The sequence below is a fragment of the Podarcis liolepis genome (assembly GCF_965112155.1).
Source record: "Podarcis liolepis genome assembly, chromosome: 1".
Lineage (NCBI taxonomy): Eukaryota > Metazoa > Chordata > Lepidosauria > Squamata > Lacertidae > Podarcis > Podarcis liolepis.
In genome coordinates, this window is record NC_139554.1 from 79,675,266 (window position 1) to 79,699,801 (window position 24,536).

The window sequence follows — 24,536 nt, forward strand, 5'->3', positions numbered from 1 at the left end:
TTTGTTGGGCCTGTAAATGGCTCAAGATCCTGTGTTAAAACATAGCCAGATCAAAACATCCAACTCTCTGTAATTTAACAGGGGCATTGTCTAGCTGTGCTTTCTGTTCGTGCTATTTAAAGCTACAAGGAACTGAAACTTTTTCTTCAGTTGACTTGTCACCTGCTTTTTAGAAATAGATTGTAGGCAAATAAAAGCTGTGATGCTGTCTATTGCTAATGTGTGTTTAGTAAAGGGATATAGCGCAAAAGACAGTGCCCGGTATATAGTGTAATCAAGCTATGGCCACTCAGCGAAACTGCTTCTTCATTATCTGTCCTACAGTTGACTTAGGCAGCCAGCAAAAAACTCTTAATGGTTATCAAGCAAGTAGTTTTTAACCACAGCCTTAATCTTTCTATCCATAAGTGCTGTTGTGTGTGCGCTCCCCAATTTTTTGAGACCTGACACCTTTTTTTCCTGCAGTGTTAGAAGTGGAAGCAAACTTCACTCTCATTCTCAAAAAGATTGTATCAGTCTATATTGTCTCAGAACATTGGGAGGGCCTCTTCCTTGCAATGGTGGGACTGACCAATTAGTACTGCTGTCTGATGCTTGCTGATCCTCCGCTCAAGGATGGGATTGTGCTTTGGGAGCAACTGGGATATTTCTGGGACTCCCACACTCTCCTCGGCTTGCTGGAATGAGAACTGGTTTCATAATCGTGTGGTGCTCAAGTGCCCTGAATGACTCTTAACCAGCATGTAAGCAAAAGCCTATGCATTATCTATGGTGTGATCTGTTCAACCCAATGTTTTTGCCTTCTTAGCTGTTCTGTAGCTCATTGTATGTGATTCCAGTGTCTCTTAAGAGGCTGCACACCCATGAAGCTTCATTTTTAAAAAATCATGCCATCCTAGTTGAAACGCATCTGTGAGCTCATTTCATTTAGTTATCTCTGCCTCCTTCCCTTCATCAGCTGTGCTCTCGCTGGTTTCCATGATCACTTCCATTAGCCCGACAAAGTCTCCTTCTGCTAGGGAGATGCCTGAGTCATTGGGAGAAGAGCTGGCTGCCTTTCTCTGATCCTTGGTATGATAAGTGTTGGTGACTCCACTTCCTGCATCTCTGGCAGCCCCTGGTGCTGTTGGCGAATCCTGCTCCATGCCTCCAGGAGAAGCCTCCGAGGCAGAGCCAACAGCAGCGTTTGCTTTGCCCAGACGGGATCTCTCAAGCACTGGGGATGTCAAGGGTGTGAAGGGAAAGCAGGTGGGAGGGCCATTGCTGCTAGGGGTCTTGATACCGTAGGAGTGGAGGTAGGTGGGGTAGTCTGGGTTTGGAGTTGCTGAGCGGTCTGGCGTGAACCAGGGCTGCCGGTGGCCTTTCAGACCCTTGACGTTTGCCTGCATCTCAGGATCTGGGGACTCCGCAAAGAAAGGAAACTTGGGACTTGCCGAGCTCGCTGAGGACAGAGGCCCTCCTGGGCTTCCCAAGGGGGCAATCTCCTTTGATCCATTGGTCAAGTTTTTTGCCACCTCTTCAATGGTCACTGCCAAGGAGTCTGAAGCCTGGCCTTTCTCCGTTGGCCAAACAAAAGTTTCTCTAGTTCCTGATCCAAGAGAGTTCTCACTTCTGTCCATGTCACTGACTCTGCCAGGAGATTGGTTGGTGGAGTTGTCCCTCAAAGAAGCAGAGCAGGCGGCGATGCTGGAGAGAGCAGGCGGCTTCTTGCGGCCTTGACGTCTGGATGGGAAGATCATGGGGATGGAGCTGATGGGCGTCTGTGGGGCGCTGTAGAAGCCAGGCCTCTCGTAGAACGGAGTGGACATGAAAGCGTCAATTTCTCTCAGCTTGCTGGCCGCCTTGTCCCATTGGTCCTGGGAGCTGAAGCTTGCCGGGGAGCAGTCTCCCCTTTGCTGGTTGATACTGGTTGGGCTGCCGGGTTTGCCCACATCTGGGTAGGCGTAATAAGGGGAAGAAGGCACACTGTCATTCCTCCGGCGCATCAGGTTCATTCTGGACGACCTGGGGAAAGTGGGGGACTGGACGTTCAGGAAGCGGCTGATGTGGCCCAGCAATGGGGTGGAGTGGTTTGCTTCCTCGTTCTCTTTAATCTGTTCCAGGGGTTGGAATTCCATCTCTTCTTTCTGCATGCTGGAGAAGGGAAACAGGCAGTTGCACACAGTGACTGGAGAGATTAGAACATGTAGGGTGGCTCTAAACTCCTATGTTGGGTGCACTCTGAACAGGGGCATCTCCATGTTCTGGAGAGCCTTTGGAGAGAAAATATCCTCAGTGCCCCTTTAAAACCTCTCTCCAACTTACGTCAGGGGTCCTACTTCCAGCCCCTGTTGCTGCTGCTTCCCCTGACTATTGCTGTCACCTGTTCAGTGTTCACCAGGCAGAGAAGAACCAATGAGCAAGCAAATGTGGCACAGATTGCTGCTCCTCACTAACATGGCTCCTCACTTGCTCACCCCCTTTGTGGGCCAAAGAGAGAGAGAGAAAGAGAGAGAGAGAGAGAGGTGAGCAAGTGGGCAGCAACAGCAAGGAAGAGGAGAAGGGGTGGGACCAGGGGGCTCTCAACTATTGACGTATGGGACTTGGTAGGTGCTTGACCATGCCAGTCAATGATTCTTGTGCCCAGTAGGAATACTTCTGTGTTTGTACTAGCATGTCTACTCATGGTTGTTTGTTACTTCCAGGTTTGGCCCAAGACATTTTGCTGCAAAATTCCTCCTCATCAAGGGGTACAATATCCAAGGCTGATCAAGTTAGTTTGGCACCTGAGGCAAAAAAAAAATAAAAAATCCACAAGCAGCTCTCCCCACTCCTTGGCAGTAAAAAAAAATCAATATTAAATCACTAACAATTTGCTGCCTTCTTATGATATCTAAAACCAGCTGCCTGGGGTGGCTGCCTCACTCTGCCCAATGATAGGGCCGGCTCTATGTGTACTTACAAAACAAAAATATGAAAATCCTGCACCAGGATAAGCTGACCTATGAGACAAGTTGCTCAGACATGACATATAGCACAGTCCTATTTATTCAAACACCTCAGAGGAGGAAGATGTTCATAAACAGCTTATTTGGCAGTCTGCACCTTGATTACTTTGGCCAGTGGTATTCACTTGATTACCTGCAGGCCACAAGGTGAGGTGTGGCAGAGCTAAAGAGGTGAGTCTTGGCAACATATCACAAAGAATTTGGCTATTTGTGGTTTGGGTGACTGAGGTTCTGCTGGGAGCCATAACAACAGCAAAAACAAGCTCCACAGCACCTCAAAACAGCCAAATGACACGTTCTGGTAGATGCTGATGTAAAAAGAGTGGTGTGAGCATTGGAGGAATGTCAAATTATATGCTAACTGCAAACTCATTCTCCTTACATAGCCCAAATGGCATCATCCATGCACAAGAGCAGGCTTGCGGAAGTACAAAATGTTTTAAGGGTTTTTTTAATATGTTCTGTTGAACACTGTCCTCTTCTTGTTTATTACTTTGTGTGCAGGAAGAGGGCATGGCTGGCTGGCTGGCTGGAACCCTGAACAGGAGCACTCCCCACTGCAACATGTTATTTTATCTCCTCCTTCGGTTTTCTGCTAGTAATTCTCAAAACTCTTGTGGAACTATAATGACAAACATGTGTATAATGTCATGAGCTTCCATAGGCAAACGCCTACTTCATCTCCTGTGTCGGGAAAGGGTTGCTTTAGGTAGCTTCACTTGCCTGATGTCAAAGGTCGAGCCCAGGAAAGATGTCCGCTTATAATCCGCAGTTGCTGCTGTGTAGGGTGGCTGTGGGTCTGGTTCATTCCAATATGGGTCCTTCTGCAGGGTGGGCAGGTCCTGGTGCATTTCATCCACTGCCATAAGGGAGACCTACGTAGACAAGACATACATGTCAGGCACAATGGGGTCAAAACTCAATGGCACTGTGAATGCGTTTGCTCTTATTCTTCCATTTCTGAGAAAACATCCATTTCTAATAATTTGGGGGCGGTTGCAATTTAAGAATGGCTGAGGCAATGACTGTGTTCAGTTGAGAGTGCTGGAGAGCTTATGATAATAGAGCAGCTCACTAAGATAACTATGTTATTGTGGCTTGCTGGAGTCTTGATAACCCTCTCCTTTTTTGAGTGGGCGAGTCCCAGGCAGACCAAAAAAAAAAAAGCTGGAGGTTTATGGCGTCTGTAGTAGGCTCAGCTCATGGCTGAGTGGGGCTATGCTCAGCTTGGTGGACCACAAGTTGTGCAAGCCTGCCTAGGAGGAGAGGTTGATTATGAGGTGCCTTTGATGTACAGGAAGCAGCATGAGATCATGAGTAGCAGGCAAATGATCAAAGAGTGAAAGCTCAAGGAGGGGAGAGTATGGGAAGCCTCCTTCCAAATTTTGATACAGAAACATCTTGAAATGTCATACGTTAAGTTAGAAGCACACTAGGCCTTGTGGTAACAAAGCCACACACCAAGAAAGTCATGCTTGGCTCAGAGACCTGCTAAGGCTATATGAAGCTTTTTCTCAGAGCCATGATTTCATCTTATTGAATGCTGGGTATCTAATGAATCGCTGAGAAGGAATGTTGAGCCTCAAAGAGGAAAGAGCTGCCCTGTGGGAAGCATAAAAAAGGCCTTCTCTGAGTTCTGTAATAGCCAGGCCTCAAACTCACCTGGAGATTCCTATCAATGAGCCAGTTGGTTTCAAAGTCGTCATCATCCTCCCCAAATGGATTAATGAGCTGTTCAGCTACCTGTGAAATGTGTGCAATGAAAGCATTGCTGATCAGCACTGGACATGAAATTTCATCCATCAGTTGTTTCGGATGTCTTGTGAAGACATAGGTTGGTAGTTAACGAAGCTTTACTCAGAGTACACCCACGGAAGTTAATGGACATGACTAAGTCAAGTAAAACTTAGTTGAATACCACCCATACCTGTTAGCCTAGGCTTTCCTTGACTCAGAAGGTTGGTCTGTTTTTGCTGAAATCCTGTTTATGTTTTCATAATGCTGTTTTACTGGTTTTTATGTTGCGTTTTCAGCTTTACGATAATGTTTCATTGCTTTTGTTTTGTACTCTTACATACTGGTTAGAGATGGTTACATATTATGCGGTTTAGAAATGCTTTTAAATTAAATGAAAATAGCTCCTTAGTTGTGGAACTAAGGATGGTCCAGATTGCTTTTAAAAATGGGCTTCACTATTATATTTAAGACAATTTTATCTTGTCCAGTCAGCAGGATTAAAAGGCAAGGTTAACAGACCAAAAGGATCTGGCACTTTGTAAAAAAAAAAAGACAAAAAGAAAGTGAGATGTTGATGTATTTGCTTGTTATGCACTGCCATACCAATACAATTTGCATTTGAAGAAGACCTTGCCAGCTCCAGCAGCTTAATAATATATTTTTTAAGCTAGCTCACTAGAAAGAAAACCTCTTGATGGGATGGCCTGCAGAGGTAAGAGTGGTGGCTGGAACAGAAGGCACAGCACCTCGCACTTGCATGCTCCGTTGGTCCTTTAAATCACCCACCATCTTCCAGTTACCCATGGATGGGCAGACCTATGTTTGAAGATCTAGGTCTGCCGCCATCACGTAGACTTGGGGCCACTCTATAAATCCTGGATTTACCTCTGTCTAAAGTGGCTTCAGGGTGTGTTTTGGCTACCCAAAAAAGAACTTCGGAAGTTCTATCCTGATGGGCAGAAGTTTCTGGGGGAATCCACGCCCTCTCCTTTGAACTGACCTTTAGCCAGCCAGCATAGAAGAAAAACTGCAGGAAGGTGAAGATGGGCACAAAGAGATCCATCTCATGGCCAGGATATGCCTTTGCCGGGTCCAGAAACTGTCGACCAATTAAACAAGCCAGGAAAAAGCTGTAAACCGCCACTGTGACCACCTTGGAGAAAGAGACAGTGTGTGTTAGGGCCTTTTAAGACGCCGTGGCTTGTTGGGGTAGGGGGTTGCACAGCCATTACTGAGCTATGGTTCACAAAAGGAAGTGCTTCTGCAGGGGTAGTATCATTATGACCCAGACTAAAGTCATTAACCCAAGAAAGCAAGCTTCTCGCCCTCAAGAAATACAACTGTGTTCTGTCTCTTTTGCTGTGGTTTCACTGATGCCACATGTACCCATGGGGTCTGAAGTCTGCCTATGAGACTGCTGCAAGACACATCACCTGCCCCTCACCCACCTGCCTACCACATGGGTAAGCACCACTGTTCTAAACCCCTTCCATTGGTTCTTTTCATTCCTTTTTTTCTATCTTCCAGAAACTTCAGACACATCTTCCAGTACTTGAGTGAATCCCTCGTACAGTTTCAATACAAAAAAACAACAAACCATGTTATCTTCTTGCAGCAAGTTCAGGCCCATTTGCTTCCACACTGGGAAGATCTATGGGGATTTTTAAAATGTGGCTAGTATTAGAAAAGCCCTAGGTGAAAGCATGGTTATATTTCCATGAAAAAGGACCTTTGTCTGGAAAGCCCCAAAGATTTTGAAGAACTCAGTTATTGTCTCACTTCCTCATCCCTTTTGCCTCAAAAGAACTACTCTGGCTCTAAATTCTCTACTAATTCTTTAGCTTTTTTGAGTTTTACAATTCACTATTTGATCTTTCCAATATACGGGACCGCTAAAGGCACCATGGTTAATGTCCCATATCATTTCTACATCATTTGCAATCCAAAATCTGGCTCAGAATGCCACCTGTCATTATTTAAGTCCCTATGGCTATGCAGAAAACAACTAATTCATGGAAACAGACTGTGCATGTACAGCCTTGATCTGCCTTGATCTGCCTTTCATCCTGGCTTGCAGGGTTCGATATATACCTCCCATTAACCTGAAATCCTTTTTCTCGGCACAACAGAGTCTGGCAGAGTGCACTATTTAAGCAACAGGGTTGCATAAGACATGCGAGGAAGCTGGCACCATAACGTCTACCCTGAGGCTGCAGTTTGGGCGGTGGTGAGCAGTTAACATGCCTGGTGTCTAATGTAGATAACAGCCTTCCTTTTGCACAGAGGGCAGGAACAGCATGCCAAGAGCTGTGAAGCTGTGTTTGTAGGGCTCAGGCAAAAACATGATTCAGTGGATGGGAGTGAGCTAGTAGGGCAAGTTTTGATATGCTCAAGGAGAAAAAGAGCATGTACTCAGAGAAAATAAGGACCCAAACTCATTAGCCATGAAAATTCCCTGTCATTGTATGGGGAGTTATTATGTGCTATGTGTTTGACTGCAACCGCATAAGACGTTGTGACTTGAGCATACAACGTCTGGCACACTAGAGTTGTGTGTATGGGATTCATAACAAAGGTTACATGAGAAGGTGATGCAAGGAATGGGTGTGAAGGCTACAGAAGATCATGAATGCAGTATGCATATCTGTGGTTGTGGTGGGGAAAGCTAACAATTTTATTTATTTCTTAAATTTGTATACCAGCCCTCATCTGTAGATTCTAGGGCGGTTCACAACATAAAGAATACAAGATAAAAACACAAAACACACAATAAAAATGAGAGCAAAGGAAACAACCACAAACCAATAACCTCCCCTCCCACTTGGAGATTCAAGTGGAAGGGGTTTAAGGGCAGGTACTTATTTGTACATGAGGACTTTGGATGTATTCTGAGGCTAATAATAGACCAAAGGCTGATCTAGCCCAGCACTGCATTTCCAGAAGAGCCCGGTTGGGTCAGACCAAAGGCTGATCTAGCCCAGCACTTCATTTCCCACAGTGGTGAACCAGATGCCTATGCTCACAAGCAGGGCATGTGGAAACAGCCTTCTACTGCAGCCATTGCCAAGTGACTGGTATTCTGAAGCATGCTGTCTCTGCTCCTGGAAGTAGCAACAGCCACCATGACCAGCAGCAGCCACAGACAGCCTTATCCTACATGAATTTTTCATATCCCACTTTACGTCGGTGGCCTTTATCACATCTGGTGGGAACAAATTCCATAGTGCACTGTGTGAAGAAATACATCCTTTTGTCTGCTCTGAAACTCCAATCATCTAGCTTTTTTGCATAACCCCAGATATTCTAATATTAGGAGAAAAAAGTGGGGGGGGGCACTCTATTCATGTCCCCTCTTCCACTGGCGGAGGAAGAGGAGTATGGGGGGAGCGCACCACCCCTGGCAGTGCGATCCCGGTGGGGTGCCATCACGGCTGCCATGCCCCCGCAGGCAGAGTGCCACACCTCCAGGACATGTGCCACACCCCTGCGGGTGGCGCGCCACACCCTGGGGACGCACACCAGCCCTGCCCCCACCTGCTCTCCACCCCGCCCCCATGCCGGAGCATGAAGCTCCACCACTGCCCTCTCCTCAACTCACCCCTTTTTTTCTAAACTAAAAAGCCCCAAATGTTGTTACGCTTCCTTGTACAGGACTTGCTCCAGCTTGTTTTGCATTTTGATAGCAAGTTTGATTATTTTAAATCCCATTGAAATAAATGAGTGTTAAGTGAGCTAGCTTGATTTTAAGTGGGACCAAGACTCATTTAATTTTGTCTGGAGAATATATACCAGTTCTCACCTGTGTGTAGACCAATGGAATGCTGATCCAATCATACCCATAGAGTCTCCCACACTGACTGCGCAAAGTGTTCATTTCCTGTTGGAGGGAAGGACAAGTACTGATAAAAGTACAGATGATCCACCAGAGAGGTCCCCTCCCCATTTTTCCTTTATTATTTGTTTCTTTGCAAATATTTGTATACTGCCAAACATTTAAAACATATTGAGGCGGTGAACAACATAAAATGATAAATAAAATCAAATTACAAATAATGCATCAATGAATCAGATTAATAACTCAGCTTAACTGGATTGCCTCTCATGGAAAGCCTGGATGAACAAATGCGTTTTAAGGAGATGCTTAAATGCTAGTACTATATGCACCTGTCTGATGATTACGGGGAGCACATTCCAGAGGGCAGATGCCGCAACACGAAAAGTCCTGTTTTTGTAGACATAAGAGGAAACTTGGGAGAATGCAAAAATATTAAGAGTGTCTCTCTCACAATGTCCTCATCAAATTGCCATCCCACTGTATTTTCCCATTTAATCAGGATTTATTGTTTCTATGGAAAACCCATTAAGTTAAAAATAAATAAATCCAGAACTGGTAAATCCAGATTAAATGGGGAGGCTGGGATGGTGTTTTAATGAGGATGAAATTGTGTGGACACTGTGAAAAACTTGTGCTCATGAGCAGCACTGAGTCACAATCGGCTGCTGTGTGGAAGCACCCAGTGAAGCAGTTCTCCCTCCTTTTCTCATCCTTCCGCCCTTTGCGAGGGGTTCCTCCTTGTGTCCGCCCTTTGCGAGGGGTTCCTCCTTGTGGTCCTTGAAGCACAGCACAGACTCACATGACCCTGCTTGATCTTTTCCATTGACTTGCCTTCTCTGAGCCCAAAGTGAGCACTGCCAATTGCAATATTGTTTTGTTATTTTGTCAGTAGGGACACAGAAGGTTTTGGGTCCGCAGCTCCCCGCATACCACTGTCCTGTCTGGTCTTAAGCTGCCTATCATCCTTGATGGCCTGCAGCAATTACAGTGGTACCTCGGGTTACATACACTTCAGGTTACATACGCTTCAGGTTACAGACTCCGCTAACCCAGAAATAGTGCTTCAGGTTAAGACCTTTGCTTCAGGATGAGAACAAAAATCGTGCTCTGGCGGCGCAGCAGCAGCAGGAGACCCCATTAGCTAAAGTGGTGCTTCAGGTTAAGAACAGTTTCAGGTTAAGTACGGACCTCCGGAACGAATTAAGTACTTAACCCGAGGTACCACTGTATTCTGCCTCTGCTCCTTCCTGGAGAGAGACCTGATGTTCTCTGTTCAGGAAACTACAGCATGGTTGGCTGACACCCACTTGCATATCATGAACTCACATTCAAGATGCCTTGCAGGAGCACGCTGTCACGGATCCTTCCATCATTACGTGCCTTCACTGCCAGGTTCGAGAACCACACGCAGGGGATCCAGAACTTGTTATGGGGCGAGTTTAAACTGTCAAACTTCTTGTGTTCTTCTGGAGTCATCAGGCCTATGCAGACAAGAAGATGGAGGAGAGAAGGAGGACAGTTTACACAAATCCCATCACGCAGGTTGTATTTTGGAGAGGAAATAAACCTGTTGATCTCAAAAACAATTTTTGGGACCTCAAAATATTGAAGCGCCTTAAAACTAATCAGCAAAAATTAATAACACAATAAGGTAAAGGTAAAGGGACCCCTGACCATTAGGTCCAGTCGTGGCCAACTCTGGGGTTGCGGCGCTCATTTCACTTTATTGGCCAAGGGAGCCGGCGTACAGCTTCCAGGTCATGTAGCCAGCATGACTAAGCCGCTTCTGGTGAACCAGAGCAGTGCACGGAAACGCCGTTTACCTTCCCGCCAGAGCAGTACCTATTTATCTGCTTGCACTTTGACATGTTTTTGAACTGCTAGGTTGACAGGAGCACGGACCGAGCAATGGGAGCTCACCCCGTCACGGGGATTCGAACCGCCAACCTTCTGATCAGCAAGCCCTAGGCTCTGTGGTTTAACCCACAGCGCCACCCGCATCCCTAATAACACAATAGACAGCACAAATTCAAATATATATTTGTAAATAAACACAGATATTACCATATGGGCCCAAATATAAGCCGTACCCGAATATAAGCCGCACCTTTAAAATTCAAGGGGAAAAAGAAAAAAAGACAATATTGTACTCGAATATGTCACTCCCTTAAAATTCCACAGGCACTCACACCTGTTCCATTTTACCGTATGTCTGTTTCAGCAGCGATATCGTAAAACCCAATTTTTGTAAGGTCACAAATTTAAGCTGCAGTTTAACTTTTCATGGTCAGAATTTGGGGGGGAAATGTGGCATATATTTGGGCCAATACCGTACAAAACACCAAAAGCTTCCAATGACCACCTTCCAAAGGAAACAAACTTGGATATGTACTGTACCCCTAGAACTGCTAACCACCTGGAGATGTGGGAAGAGCTTAACGGTAGCTTCAGAGTGGGTCCCATAACAATTATAACTTGCCCAGTTGTTCTGAACCCTTAGATTTGATAGGCTGAAGGCATCAAAGACTGAGGGCCAGTGTAGCGTGGGAGATTAAATCTCAGGCTAGAAAAGGGGAGACCCAAGTTCAAATCAATGCTCTGTCCTAAAGCTCACTTGAGTCATCATGGGCCAGTCACTATCTCTCAATCCAACCTACCTCACATGACTGTTGTAGGAATAAAAAGCAACAGAGATAACCCTGTACGCTGCCTATTAGTTTCCTTGGAGGAAAAAAAAAGCAGGCTATAAATGTAATTAACAAGCAAGATTGCCTCCCTCCCTCCTCTAACCAACTCTTGGCATCTCAAAAAGGGTCCCCCTGGATGTCTTCATTTGTGGCCCGGAGGATGGGAATCACTTTAAGCACATTTTGTCTTAGTTGGTCATCACTGCGATGGGCAGTACCTGCTGTCACAATATGTTCGATGCTGGGAAATCGCTTGAAGACAGCAGTGCTGACCGAGCGCAAGATCAGCACACCCAGCAGATTGATGTAGCGCATGAGCGTGCGCCGAAGGAGGCGGCCGTACTCGTCCTTCCCATCCACGCTACTTGAGACCAGGTTCATAATGCGGTCAGGCCATGGGATGCTCTCGTACTGTCCCCACCATCGAGACACCACTAAGGTGACATAAAAGCCTAGAGTGAAAACAAAGAGATGGTTAGTGAGGATGATAGGAACCAAAAGGAAAGGGCTGCAGGAACAGATCCAATTTGAGCAAAATTGGGACACACACACAAGCTCTGAGCCACAAACCTTTTCCATTTTGAGCTTTCACAAGACATCACTTGTGCATGTTCCATTTTTTGTCTCACAAAACTGAAGAAAGCTGAAAATCTTTGGAATCCAAATTATGTTTGCTTGACTCTGGGTGGCCTCATTATATGCTCAGCACCCTGGCTGTAGTGCCTGAGCTTGAGAGATCTTTGTCTGCAGTATATGCAGTTGATCCTGTGAGAAAGATCCCTCAGCCCCGCTCTTCTCTCGTTTAGCAATACCCTGTCAGAATGGGCACTACCACACTGTTCCTCATAGTCTTATGAGCCCAGAGTAGGGAGAATGCTTTGTCAAAGCCTGACATGAAACTGTCAGTAAGAATGGTACTCTTGGCAGAGAGCCATCTTGCCTCTCAGAGAAGACATATTTATGCGAACTTCTGTCTGGTGTTTCTTAAGGGGTGTGAGAAATTCTCCAGCAGCCTTCAGATTTCATGCCAGGCAGGAACAGCTGTCATAGCCTAATTATGTCCTCCTTTGTGAAGAAGTACTTTATTTTGTGTGTTCCAAATTTTCCAACATTCAGCTTCAAAAGGATGTTATAAGAGAGGGAGAAAAATGTTTCCCTATTGTTATAATTGAGAAACAACAGAGTCTGTGATTCTCAGCTCAAGTGCTTTGCTACTGATCATTCTAGGTACAGATAGAGAGCGATTAGGGGTGGGTGGGGCGCCATTTTGGATTTTCTGCCTCAAGCACCAAAATGTTTTTGCTGGCCCTGGCTATACATGTTACAAATAAGCAAATAAATAATGTAAGGGTTTCACACCATTCTTTCCCCATTTTTACATGCCTTACCTAGTACAAAGGACACCGGGATCAGTTCGGCATAGCTATTGCAGTACATAGCCAACTTCTCAAACATCAGCCTTTGGCTCTCATTCAGAACCAGCCTGTAATGGAAACACAGGGGAATATTTCCAGTTTCAAAACTACAAAGGGGATTTCTCAGTAATGGGTACTGAGAAAAGCAAAAAGGAAGAAAAAGAGCTTCCTGCAGAATCATGGACTCTTGTTGCTATTTGGACAATACCGTACAACAAATTCACTTTTGTTTTCATTTGTTGTGTGCAGTAAGATGCTGTCCCTCAATGTTGCAATGTAATGCTTTGCTTATATAAGAACCTCATGTTTCTCTGAGCATTCAAAACACTCAAATCTAGGGGAAATATAATCTTTAGAATAATTTTTTCTTTGTGGTTCCGTGTTTCCTCATTGCACAGCTCTGGAACAAGATTGAACACAATCCCCCCACCGTTGGGTCTGTTTTTTTTTTAAGTATTCAGATTTTATAAATAAAAATTTAGGTGCTATGTATCTGCCCCCCTGCGGATCACATGGAAAAACACCCGCCCCGCTGACTTCTGAGGGTGCTGCCTCCTTGGTTGAGTCGGGCAACTGTGCCCGGCCTCAGGCCTCCTCTCTGGAGAGCTGCCTCCTTCCTACAGCTCAACAGACTCCTGTTTGTTGGTTTTGGAGTTTGGGGAGAGGAGGAGGGAAACATTCTTTCCTTAAAAGCACCCACTGCCTTTCCAAAGAATGAGCTCAAAACGAAGGCCAAAATCTACTGTGGTGTTTTTTCCCCCAATTAGTTTGCTGTGGTTCATATTAAGCTGTGTTGTTTTTCTGTCTTAAGTGGGAGCAGAAAGCGTAGCGGGAAGCATTTTTGATGGGACACCCACTATCCCCTTTCTTACCCTCTGGAGTTATTCCTGGATGGAATGCAGATTAAAAGGAGGAGGAGGAGGAGGCAGACCTTGAAGTACAGGCTCCTCCTTCCCTGTCTCTCAAAAGGAAGACTGATCGGCTACAAGTGAATGAAGTATTGAGCCGTCCTCTACCAATTGTTCCCCCGCAGAAGTCTTATGCCAAATCTAAAACGTGCTTGCATGATGCATGCAGAAAGACCCTAAAGAAACCAACCGGGCTTAAAAGAAATGCCGGTGCTCACCTGTAGATGAGGCTGATGCCGAAGTAGAAAGAGATGAAGATTAAGAACTCGCAATAGAGGAGTTTGTAGATGCTCCCTTTCCATCGGAGCAGGAGCTGTGAGAAGGTGCCCAGGCGTGCATCAGCTACACGGTATGTGTATGTCACTGTCATCACAAGGCCTGCTAAGAAACAAACAGCAACATGATGGGGGTTGAGGCCCTTTGCGGGAGAGCGGGTCCTGTAGAAAGACAAAACCAGCTTTGGCAGGTTGGAGAATTGGATAACCTGGATAAAAGCAGTGCTTTTTTGTGGGTGAAGGTTCTTACCAGGGCAGGGAACCATCACCTGTTTTTTTTGCTACCCGTGGCAGCCATTTTGTGCTGACACCCACAGCACTTTTATTGAGAGGAATACTGGCACCTCATTTTTTACACACCCACACCCACTGAAGCAAGCAAGCACTAGGCAAAATTGTATGCAATTTCATTGTGTTTGTGTGAGAGAGGGGGAAGGTAGCCTTGCAGTAACCCGGAGCAGAGCTTTTTGAGTGGCAATACAGTGGTACCTCTGGTTATGTACTTACGGTAATTCGTTCTGGAGGTCTGTTCTTAACCTGAAACTGTTCTTAACCTGAAGACCACTTTAGCTAATGCGGCCTCGGCCGCCCCTGCCCAATTTCTGTTCTCATCCTGAAGCAAAGTTCTTAACCCAAGGTAATATTTCTGGGTTAGCGGAGTCTGTAACCTGAAGCGTATGTAACTTGAAGCATATGTAGCCCGAGGTACCACTGTAATAGCTTTCATATCGAGATATGACAGACACCCACTTTTTGGAAACAAATGAAGACATTTTTGTTCCGACAGGCTTTCCCAGCCGGATAAATGGGCCCGTCTGTTTGGTTTTGGTTTTGTTTGGAATGTATTGGCTTTTTTTGTATTTTTAACTGTTTTTAATGTACACGGTCTTGAGACAATTGTGTAGAAACCTATTAGTAAATCGATGATAATTATTAGAATAATAGCCCCAATGAATCAATCTCAAATTGACAACAAATGCTGATGGAAATATACTGTGAAAACCATATATAGATTGCTATGGCTAGTGGCTAATGCAAATAAAGTTTCTATCTATCTAACCATATATTGATGATCGGATATACAGGTCAGCAGAATAAATGTCCATCATCGTACATGATGAGCTGCTTTTGTTGCATGCTTTTTTCTTGCATGGACATATTTTCCATGTTGGAAAAAGTATGTTTGATGGGATCTCAGTCCTTGGTGTCACAAACACGATTTGTTCCAGAAAGTAAGGATGTCAGATTATATCGGATACACATATACAAGGCATTTTAAGGCAACCACAGCCAAACACTTTAAGTAGTGTCCCGAGGCTCCCCCAACCATCATGCGCAGATATTGAGGGTGCACAGGGGGCTGCAGGGGAGAGGAGAGAAGCAGGAAGGTCCATTGTGCAATTTGGAAAGAAACAGAATGCATCTTCCCATGATGGAGAAGGCTGGGGCCAGATGTCCTCTGTGCCTGTTCTGTCTGCTGCCCAGGTGCTAAGGTGGACAACTTCAAGACCCCTGCTCTCTCTTCTTAGGATTATTTGTCTTTACATCGGACTTGGATTGGATGGTTCGTTGAATAAAGGATGCCTTGAAACAGAAGACTTTCCTCTCTGATAGTCCTTCAAAGAGAAAACTTTTCCTCCTGAGGCAAGAAGTGAGCAGGAATAAAGAAGCAACACTGGAAAATAAGGAGAAGGCAACTGGGGGACATCTAAAGGAACCGAGAGTTGGAGTATGGGAAAAGAAAAGGCGAGATGTAAGAAAAAGTTTATTCAGTAGTACTAACAACTCGGGTTTGGACTGCTGCCCAGGAGATAGTTTACACATTAAAGAGAGCACCGAAGTATGTTGCTTCTCAGAAGGGCCTTCCCCACAAACCATCAATAACAACATTTGGTTTGGACTGTTGTGTTTGGATAGGGGTGAGCAGGAGGGGTGATTGTATAGTATGGTGCAGAAATAAGGTATAGTAAAAGGTGGGAGAGGCTTTCTGCAAGTTCTATGCATGTTCCACAGAAATGCACAAACTTATCCTCTAGACGAGTTTGTCCAAGCAGGCAGAAACACAACGAAATGTTTTCTATGGAATATTTCCCCCCCTGACCATGTAGGTTTAACAGTATCTTGATGATGTGGATTTCCTGGCTCAGTCATGTCATCGCCTGGAGTTGCTCAATGTGATGGATGAACCTTTCACAAGGTCCCAGTGTTTATATTATTGTGTTCCTAGCCACGTGTTTGCCAGAGGCAGCTTGAAGATTATTCCAATATGTAATGCCAAATACATAACACAGAAATGTTGTATGGTAGCCAGTCTATCTGTAAGAATAGCTCAGCCCCCAAATAAGCATATTGTTTGCTGAATTGTCCATCTCACTGTGCCTCTTTCTCACTCTCAACCCCCCCCCCCAGATGATTATGCACCTGACTGCATTGGTAGCAAGAAAATGCCAGGGCTTATTCACACTTACCTTTCCTCAATGCTTTCCAGGCACGGTCTGTGCCTTAAAACTCCATGTCCAAATGCCTTTTTCCCCCATTGCTCCGGAGTTTCTCTGTGTAAACCCACTCTTTATAGTTCAGTTGGAGCAAACAGCAATCTGTGGGAAACCCAAATTGATGTTTGCTCCAACTGAGTCTTAAAGAGCGGGTTCTCGTAGGGAAAGCTCAGCCCCCCCCAAAAAAACTCCCACACTCAACAAAAAGTGAGTGTGGATAAACCCCCAGTCTAGTCTGCAGCTGCTATTTGGTAATTTTACAGCTAGATACTTTTGTTTTAAAAATTGTCAGCAACGCTGCTGAAGACCTTTTAAAATTGTGTATATTAGAATAACCACATAAACAATGCCCCCTTCACCTCTTTCCTAGATGGGTGGTAAACATGCCAGTCAAATAATGTTCACCAATGCTAATTTCATTTTCTAATCTACAGTCATCTGCATTCTCCCATAACCACATTAGATTCCAGCAGAAATCAAGCATGGCTGTGTCCAGGCAGCTGTCCAGCCTGCTTCTAGCCTCTAGCTCTCAGACAACTCTGGCCTTTGTCCTTCACACTAACAGCCAGGTGGGGGTGGGGGCCCCATCCCTTTCCTCTCTGGCACAGAGCCACTTCCTTCGTTACCCTAAGGACCCATACTTAGGTGCCATTACCAAGAAACTTGCCTGGCTATTCCAACAATTGAATCTTCATTGGATCCTGGAATTAGAAGGGATTTAGGCATACAGCTTACCCCCACCCCCACCTCACCCTCCAAAACTCACAACACAACAAATCCACAAATGTGGAAAACATAAAGGAAATGACCACACACACACACACTTGAAGATATTCCTTGATTGTGTGTGTTTTGTTATGGCAACTTCCTTTGCTCCTCCACCGCACCCAGGTAGAATTTTTCTCATGCAATTCAAATGCGGAGTGCATTTTTACCAAAGATGGAAAACTCCAAGCCTTGCCTGTGTAAATAATGCCCGTGAATTCTTCAGCAGTATATAGAAAGTCTTGTGCCTTTCCCTTTCCCTCCTAGTCTAGAATACCCCCCTGCCCTGCTATATTGCTTACTGTGGAAGGAAACTGGAAGGTTAACCATGCCAAATCAAATTTCTAGAAGCAGAGGAGAGAATGCACTGATCACCAAAGAAGAAGAGAAGAAAGTTGTAATGCTTCCTCTTGTGGATTCGGTGGAGCGAAAGAGCATATTCTATATTATATGATGCCAGGGTGCTTTGAATTAGGTGTTGGGTGGGCTCTTCATCGCTAGAGATATTAAAAAAGAGCCTGGATGGCTGCTTTTCAGAGATGCTATAGCACCAGGTTTTCTGCCTTAGCAGTGGGGTTGGAAAAAATGGTGTTTTAGGTCCCTTACAATACTATGATTCGATATATCCTTGTACTGCACCTGGAATACCTATGGAGAAAAAGGGCACAAATACCTCCTTATTCTCAATCTGAGAATAAGTGAATACATCTTCTGATATCCTACGGTTAGAGGTATCTTCATTGTTCTCCCCAGTCAAACTTTTCCCTGGTACTCACCGGTTAAGGCTCCCTTGGCTCAGGAGCTGGTAGAGTGACAGACACTAAACAGTCCTATAAACTCTATATGTGCAGACAGGCGTACACTATTAAAATAAGGAAGGATCCATATCCAAAGTCACATGGAGGAACTACTTTGTAACACACTTTAAAGAGCTTTTGTCCTTACTGTTAGACTGGCTGAGGCTAACATCCTATGTAAACCTACTTGGGAGAGTTAAGTCCCATTGAAGACAGTGGGACCTACAGCAGAGCAAACATGCACAGGCTTGGAAAACACAGCTGATGGTGGCATTTCCTACTATTTTACAGTTCACAGATTCCTCTGCATGGAATGGGGCTTGTGAGTATGGTAGTTGTTATTTCAGCTGAATTGTTCTAAAATAAAAAGCTGTGACACCCACCCACCCACCCACACCGGGGAGCCTTTATAATGCAAATACTCTGCGGATCTCATAGAACAGTAGATCACTGGATTTTGTGCATTGAGAAAAAAGAGTTTGCCAATGTGCTTTTTTTCGGGGGGGAAGGGGAACAGCTTTCAAGAATTAAGTCATTTTAAACGTGAACATTGGAATGCCCAACGTGAGAATGCCATTTTTTTGCATGTTAAAGTGCATCCTTAGACCCCATGGCCAACCGCAAAGGAGATCAAGACCTAGTTTATGCAAGAGGAAATTGTGGCAAGAGTTGCTTGACCTTCAGGGACAAGAGAGGCTGCGCCTGCTGCACCACCCTCCTCTCCTGTGAAAGATACAAGAACCCTGGTGGTTCCTCCTTTGCATCTGTATACGCAGTATTCTCGTGATGGCTAAATGTACGGAACCTCCCTCTGCCCCAATTAAACTAAATAAAGATGCCTTGTTATAAAAAAGTGGAAACACATGTATCCCTAAGCAAAAAGAAAATCTGTCCCATTCTAGGACAGCACCACAGCAGCCCTCGGGGAGCTACTTACCAAAGCAGGCTCCGGCCCTGCAGCTGGGACTGGAGACGTTTGGCCTCGCATGTGTCCTGGCGAGGTTCTTTGTCGGCACACGCCACACTCCACCTCTTCCCACCTCTGTGGCTTGTGGGTGATTGAACCTGACAGTGACACGGTGCTCTAAGAAGCCTGAAACCCACTTGGGAGTTGCAACCGGTCACTTGATTCCTTAATCCCACCCCCATTACAAAAGGAACTCTGTTGTCTTTTGCTGTGTTCTCTCCTAATCTTCCAAGTAAGCTCTGCGTGTTTAGAGAGAGGCAGGCCGGGGGGGGGGGAGCGGGGGGTGGCCCCTCAGCTGCCGCCCGCCCGCTCCTGCTTGCACTCACTCCTGGCACAGCCGTGGCAGCCGCAAGAAGAAAGGCATTTCTCCTGTTAATTCTTTCCTGTTTGGATCTTTTCTGAATGTCACCGTTTTTCAGAAGCCCCGGGGATTAAGTGGGGCTGGAATTTTCCACACAGTTTATAAGGGTTTTGTCATGCCGCGCTGAGCACAACCCACCCACAGGCCTTCTTCTGGGGCTCCAAACGATGGCTTCCTGTGAGCTGGGATGCTCTCTGGCCTCCAGGCACCTGAACTTGGGCCCAGTTCACACATTCAAGGCTCATCACTCCATGGGTTGTTTCCTCGCTTGATGGCTCAGTATTTGGTGGCTTGAAATTGAACATGCGGGCTTCTCCACTTAGGAAGCATAGGTGGAGATATGGACACTCTCTCTTGTGGGACTTGATCTGCAATGGCTCTTCTTGTATATGGTTGCCACCATCAACTTAGACCTACCAACTGACCTGAGGGGCAGGGGGAATTCATACTGGTTTGTTCTTGCGGCTGCTACTCCATGTCCTTGGAGATGGAGGTGGAGTCTTGCTGTCAGATTTATGCCCAAGTGCTTCCTTAGGAGAGGATGGATCTGCGCTGATGGGGAGACACCTGAATCTTCTCAACTGGCAGTGATGTTGCATGCGGAAGTGAGCCATTCTCATGACTTAACCGCTCAGCCCTTCCCCTAGATCCATGTGTCTCTGGGATCAGACTTCTCCTGGAATCTGGAGGTCGCCAACCCACTAGGATCTTCCCCTTGGTTAGACTCCTCCAGTTCCACAATTTCCTCCCATTCCTTGTCATCTGACTGCCCTCTCCAAGATGTCTCCACAAGACTCATGACAATTTCTTATATTCCAACCCTCAAATCTTGTCCTTGCTTTGCAGCCATTCTCCTTCCACCAATTCATCCACATAAAATCAGCCTTGCTCAACCTGGTGCCCTCCATATGTTGTCAAACTACATCTCCCATCATCATTGGTCACACTGGATGGGGCTCCTGTGAGCTGGGGTCCAACAACATCTGGAGGGCACCAGGTTGGGGAAGACCTGCATAAACTCACTCTTGCTCTGATGATGAGGATAACTACCCTATTTCCTAATGGTTTGATTCCATTTCATCTAGTAGGACAGGGGGAGGGAGCAGAAGGCGGGGTTTCTATCTAGTTAAAAGTGCAGCATATAAAAGCTATAATGACCTTGTCAGCAACCTTCATCCCTTCCTCCCAAAACTTGTTGAGCCTGCTGAACTAAGCACCCAAATCTTGGTTTTTCACTGGGGTCAGCTCCCCCTGCTCCTCAGTAGGTTTTTAAATATTGCCAGTGGGACTAACCAAAGAGCTCGGTCATCTGCTTGTGTTGCCCACAAAGTGCCTCTCTTGGTCAGTCACACTTAATTCTTTAAACTATAGTTGGCAGGTGCTTTATCTGAGGGAGGATTCTTGTCCCTGCCTTCAAACATACCCTTCTTTCACATCCAGTCAATGTGGCCAGGAAGGGCCCGTTCCCAACTTCTCCTTCTTGGGTATCACTGCCTCAAACTCTCTGAGGCAGTTTAATTTTTTTGTCTTCACCTCAGGAGCTTAACCTCAGGGAGTCAAAATACTTTTGCCCCATTTCCTTCAGGGGGCAACTGAGTAAACTTTGCAACTGCCTTCTGCTGGGCAATCCAAGTTAGGCAGAAGTTCCTGTCCATCATTTCATCCTCAAACCCTATGTCAACCTCTTGCCACTTGGTGCCATCCAGATATTTTGAGCTGGCTGGGGCTGATGGGAGCTGATGGGAGCAGGACACCAGGTTGACATTTATGGGGTCAGGGAGGGCCCCTTGAGGAGGTGGTACACCACAACTGCCTCCTTCAAGGCAGGTGGCACCCCCTCCCCTACAACAAGGCACTGGTGATTCCTTGGACCCACCTAGTGATTCCCTCTCAGCTAGACTGAATAAGCCAAGATGGGCAAGAGTTGAGAGGACAAGTCCCTTCAAGCTGTGTGTCCACAACCTCCTGCCATTAATAACTGAAACCAGGACAGCTGGACCTGATGGTGTGCTGAACAGCTCCTCTGGACTTCCTCTGTGTCGTCTAAATTTGTCTGGATAGGTGTGTTAGTCTCTTGCAGCAGAAATAGAAGATTCTTCTGGCACCTTAAAGACTAACACATTTATTACAGCATAAGCTCTCCTAGACCACAGTCCAATGAATGTCCATCTGATGAAGTGGACAGTAGTCCATGGAACCTTATGCCATAATAAATCTGTTGAGGCTGGATTCAACTAAGTTGCGCTAGCAGAAGCCAGTCCAAAAAGACATGCCTGTGCAATGGGGTTCCCCCCTCTTGTCCACCTGCGCGCCCCCCAACGGCCTCCCCAGATCTGCTTAGGAGGGTCAGAATAAACGCCAGAACAGCATGCATGTCCAGAAATGCTTGTGCTCATGACGATCTTGTGAAATGATGTTGAATTCCGCTCTCCATCTTTAAGGTGCCAAAGTCTCGTTGTCTTTTTCACATTTGAACTAACTAGCAGGTAGGTACAGCTGAATCTTTCAGTTTTGGTTTATCTCCGTTTCTCATCCTTCCACTCTTAAATTCAGTGCTCCACATTTCCACAGCAACCTGCAATTCTTTATTCATTTTTTTTTAACCCTCATGAAAATTCATTAGCATTTTAATGTGAATTTCTCCTAATAAACACATTTCTGTATGAAGTTTTAACTGACACACACATTTTTGAAAGCGATTCCCCCCTCCTGATGTAAAGCATTTTTGCATCTTCTTTCCATGCCTTTTTGCATTTTGGTACATGTTATTTGATTGCATCGCAAAATTCAGACATGTACGAATTTCAAAAGATAGCTGTGTTTCAGTTCTCATATTAGTTTGAAAAGTGTTTCTTATTAAAATGCAAACAAAATCGAATTTCTTCCCCATCCCTGCCAGCAGGCTATGTTCTAGAAACATGACTTAGCACCATCTAGTGGTATCACGTGGAATCAGCTTCTTTATCACCCCGATAACAGAGGTGCCTCTGGTCTACCACTATTTTGCTGGAGGGATTCAAGCACATGTTGGGAATGTAGGTTTGTTCAATAAAAAAGCATTAAAAGGCATTGTTGACCTAGTGCAACAAATCCATAATAAGAAAAGGATTTTTATGGTCAGGAAAGTGAACGGGGAATGCACTGAAAAGTGTGGGATGGACGAATGACTAACAGGAAGACACATAAACACTGCTAATCAGGACAAATGTTCATTGTCATATAACCACCACACAAACAAATGAGAATGAAAACCAAATAAAGACCGGATATAAGCTGACCTCCATGTAAGCTTTGGACAAGCAAATCAGGATGGATGCTCAATGATCTCCATACAGTGGTACCTTGGGTTACAGACGCTTCAGGTTACAGACTCTGCTAACCCAGAAGTAGTACCTCAGGTTAAGAACTTTACCTCAGGATGAGAACAGAAATCGTGCGGCGGCAGCAGAAGGCCCCATTAGGTAAGGTGGTACCTCAGGTTAAGAACAGTTTCAGGTTAAGAACAGATCTCTGGAACAAATTAAGTTCTTAACCCAAGGTACCACTGTATAGGGAAAAATAAATATGAAATAACTTTCCTTTAAAGTTTTCATTTTTAAAGTGAGGGGATGGAGAGACAATATTTCTAATCTACACAACTGGAAAAGAAGCGAATTCAAGTGTGGAAAGCTGGTCTCAGAAGCATTTTGCTTTGAAGAGGATTTGTAGATAAAAACCTGGGAATTTGTAGATAAAAGCTAATTAAACTATAATGGGTATTGATGTAGTACTGATCTATGACAGGGGCTTTTTTGGTCTTCTGGTGTGAGTGCAAATATGAAGAACTGATCCTGTTTACCCATGCTCCAAGCTATAAGCCAAATCTAGCCTCCGGAAGTTTCCACATGTCCAGCATTGGTGGAGTGTAATATTGTCGTTTTTTGTGTGTGTTTGGCTTTCCTGGGCATATAACCCTGAAGCAGTTTTGGAAAATTTTGATTTTTAAAATTATTTCTTATTTTCTGTTGTTACGTGAAATGAGGAGTGTGTAACACCATATCTCCACAGTGTGGCAGGAAGGGGAAAAATAAAGCTTTCCTTATGAATAAAATTGACTGGATAAAAAAAGAGGCTTGTAAAAAAGAGAATTGTATGCATATTAATTTGTATAAGGCTGGTCCGTAACTAAAGATTAAAAGAAAACAGAATAAGCAGCATCTCCCCATCCCTTCAATGAGTCTTCTTCATCTCCGTTACATATACATAGCATTTGATCTACTTAGCTGTAGCAGTGCCAAAGTGGCAGAAAAGGGGAATTTCTCCCATTGCTTTATTGAAACTGTTGCCTGAGCTCAGCCCAAGTACCACACACTTCCACATAGGTTGCATGCAAGAGATCCGCCACTAGGAGGCTCCAGAGCATGGCCCATGATGGCTGTGACATTTCATTGCCACTCCTCATTGCAGCACTAGCCTTTGAAGAAGCTGGAAGTTTCTTGCGCTGCTCCCTTCCTTTTGCTCCAACACCAGCACTCCACTAGGGAAAAAGGCTGTAAATTGTAATCTGGAATTATTCTGGCTCTGTGTGAACTCAGACTCACACCTCAGCCTGCATTCCCAAGGTGCCAGAGTAAAACTACAGCTACTACATTACAGCTTGCAAACTCTCGGTCCTCCTTTCCCACATGAGACATTTCTGGAGTTAGAGCAAGAAGGAAAGAGGGAAGCAATATCCACCCCTCTGTTCCTTGCCTTCCCACTCTACTGAGTTTTCAATTGCACAGCTTCTGAATTATCAACTAGTGGCCACCCTCTGGAGTGGTTGTACATAGGAAGCAGGCAGGGGCAATATGCTGAGAGCAGGCTAGGCTAGGTGGGGCAGTGCCCCATTTGTTCCCATGGGTCAGCCTCCATAGAATATCTTCCTATGCCTAATGCAGTATCTGAAAATCTGACTACCATACGTGGTATCCATAGGGGAAGTGTGCTTTGTGGATGCAGTTCCTGTGATGTGCAAATAGCATATTGCCATGCGAGGAAAAAGTGTGATATATACCACACACTTATTATGATTTCTTTTCTCACCGTTCCAAAGCTTTTTGGCATAAGTGGCATGGCTCCATACATACCAGTTTTGCCTTTATGTCCCTGAAAGACTGACAGCATTTAGCAGGAGGGATTCAAACATATACTGGGAAATTTAGGTTTTGCACAATTAAATTTAGGTTTGCACAATTAAAGTGGTTCAAAACATTCTGTTGCCCTAGAACAACAAATCCACTTTTAAAAAGTAACACACCTTTTCATAGTTAGGAAATTGATGGTGAA

The 24,536-nt window shown here is 45.1% G+C and overlaps 1 protein-coding gene and 1 long non-coding RNA gene across 7 annotated transcripts; one reads left to right on the forward strand and one right to left on the reverse strand.

The window, feature by feature from the left end:
- Positions 1 to 498: 498 nt before the first annotated feature.
- Positions 499 to 19,096, reverse strand: BEST1 (bestrophin 1). Of its 5 annotated transcripts, none has more exons than XM_083506680.1 (10): positions 18,839 to 19,096; positions 13,788 to 14,006; positions 12,635 to 12,729; positions 11,465 to 11,698; positions 9,886 to 10,040; positions 8,524 to 8,601; positions 5,725 to 5,877; positions 4,650 to 4,730; positions 3,711 to 3,862; positions 499 to 2,133 (listed from the first exon to the last, which is right to left on the reverse strand). In XM_083506680.1, exons 1-10 carry the CDS (start codon positions 19,048 to 19,050, stop codon positions 924 to 926), a joined length of 2,589 nt encoding a protein of 862 aa, XP_083362806.1. In that variant the 5' UTR covers positions 19,051 to 19,096; the 3' UTR covers positions 499 to 923. The 5 variants fall into 5 exon arrangements, with proteins under 5 accessions (XP_083362806.1, XP_083362808.1, XP_083362809.1 ...); XM_083506682.1 differs by having other exon boundaries at positions 13,788 to 13,950; positions 18,839 to 19,090; XM_083506683.1 differs by having other exon boundaries at positions 13,788 to 13,947; positions 18,839 to 18,950.
- Positions 13,812 to 17,278, forward strand: LOC310708685. 2 transcript variants are annotated; one of them, XR_014527155.1, is made up of 3 exons: positions 13,812 to 13,918; positions 15,374 to 15,597; positions 15,953 to 17,278. It is a non-coding gene; the product is annotated as an uncharacterized lncRNA (long non-coding RNA). The 2 variants fall into 2 exon arrangements; XR_014527154.1 differs by having other exon boundaries at positions 15,374 to 17,278.
- Positions 19,097 to 24,536: the final 5,440 nt, after the last annotated feature.

Coding starts and splice junctions, on each gene's coding strand:
- BEST1 (XM_083506680.1), bottom strand. CDS start 19,050: ATGGGGGTGGGATTAAGGAATCAAGTGACCGGTTGCAACTCCCAAGTG. Junction 11,699..12,634: donor CCCGGTGTCCTTTGTACTAG/GTAAGGCATGTA, acceptor TTTTCACTCTAG/GCTTTTATGTCACCTTAGTG. Junction 8,602..9,885: donor TCCTGCAAGGCATCTTGAAT/GTGAGTTCATGA, acceptor TCCCTCCAACAG/GAAATGAACACTTTGCGCAG.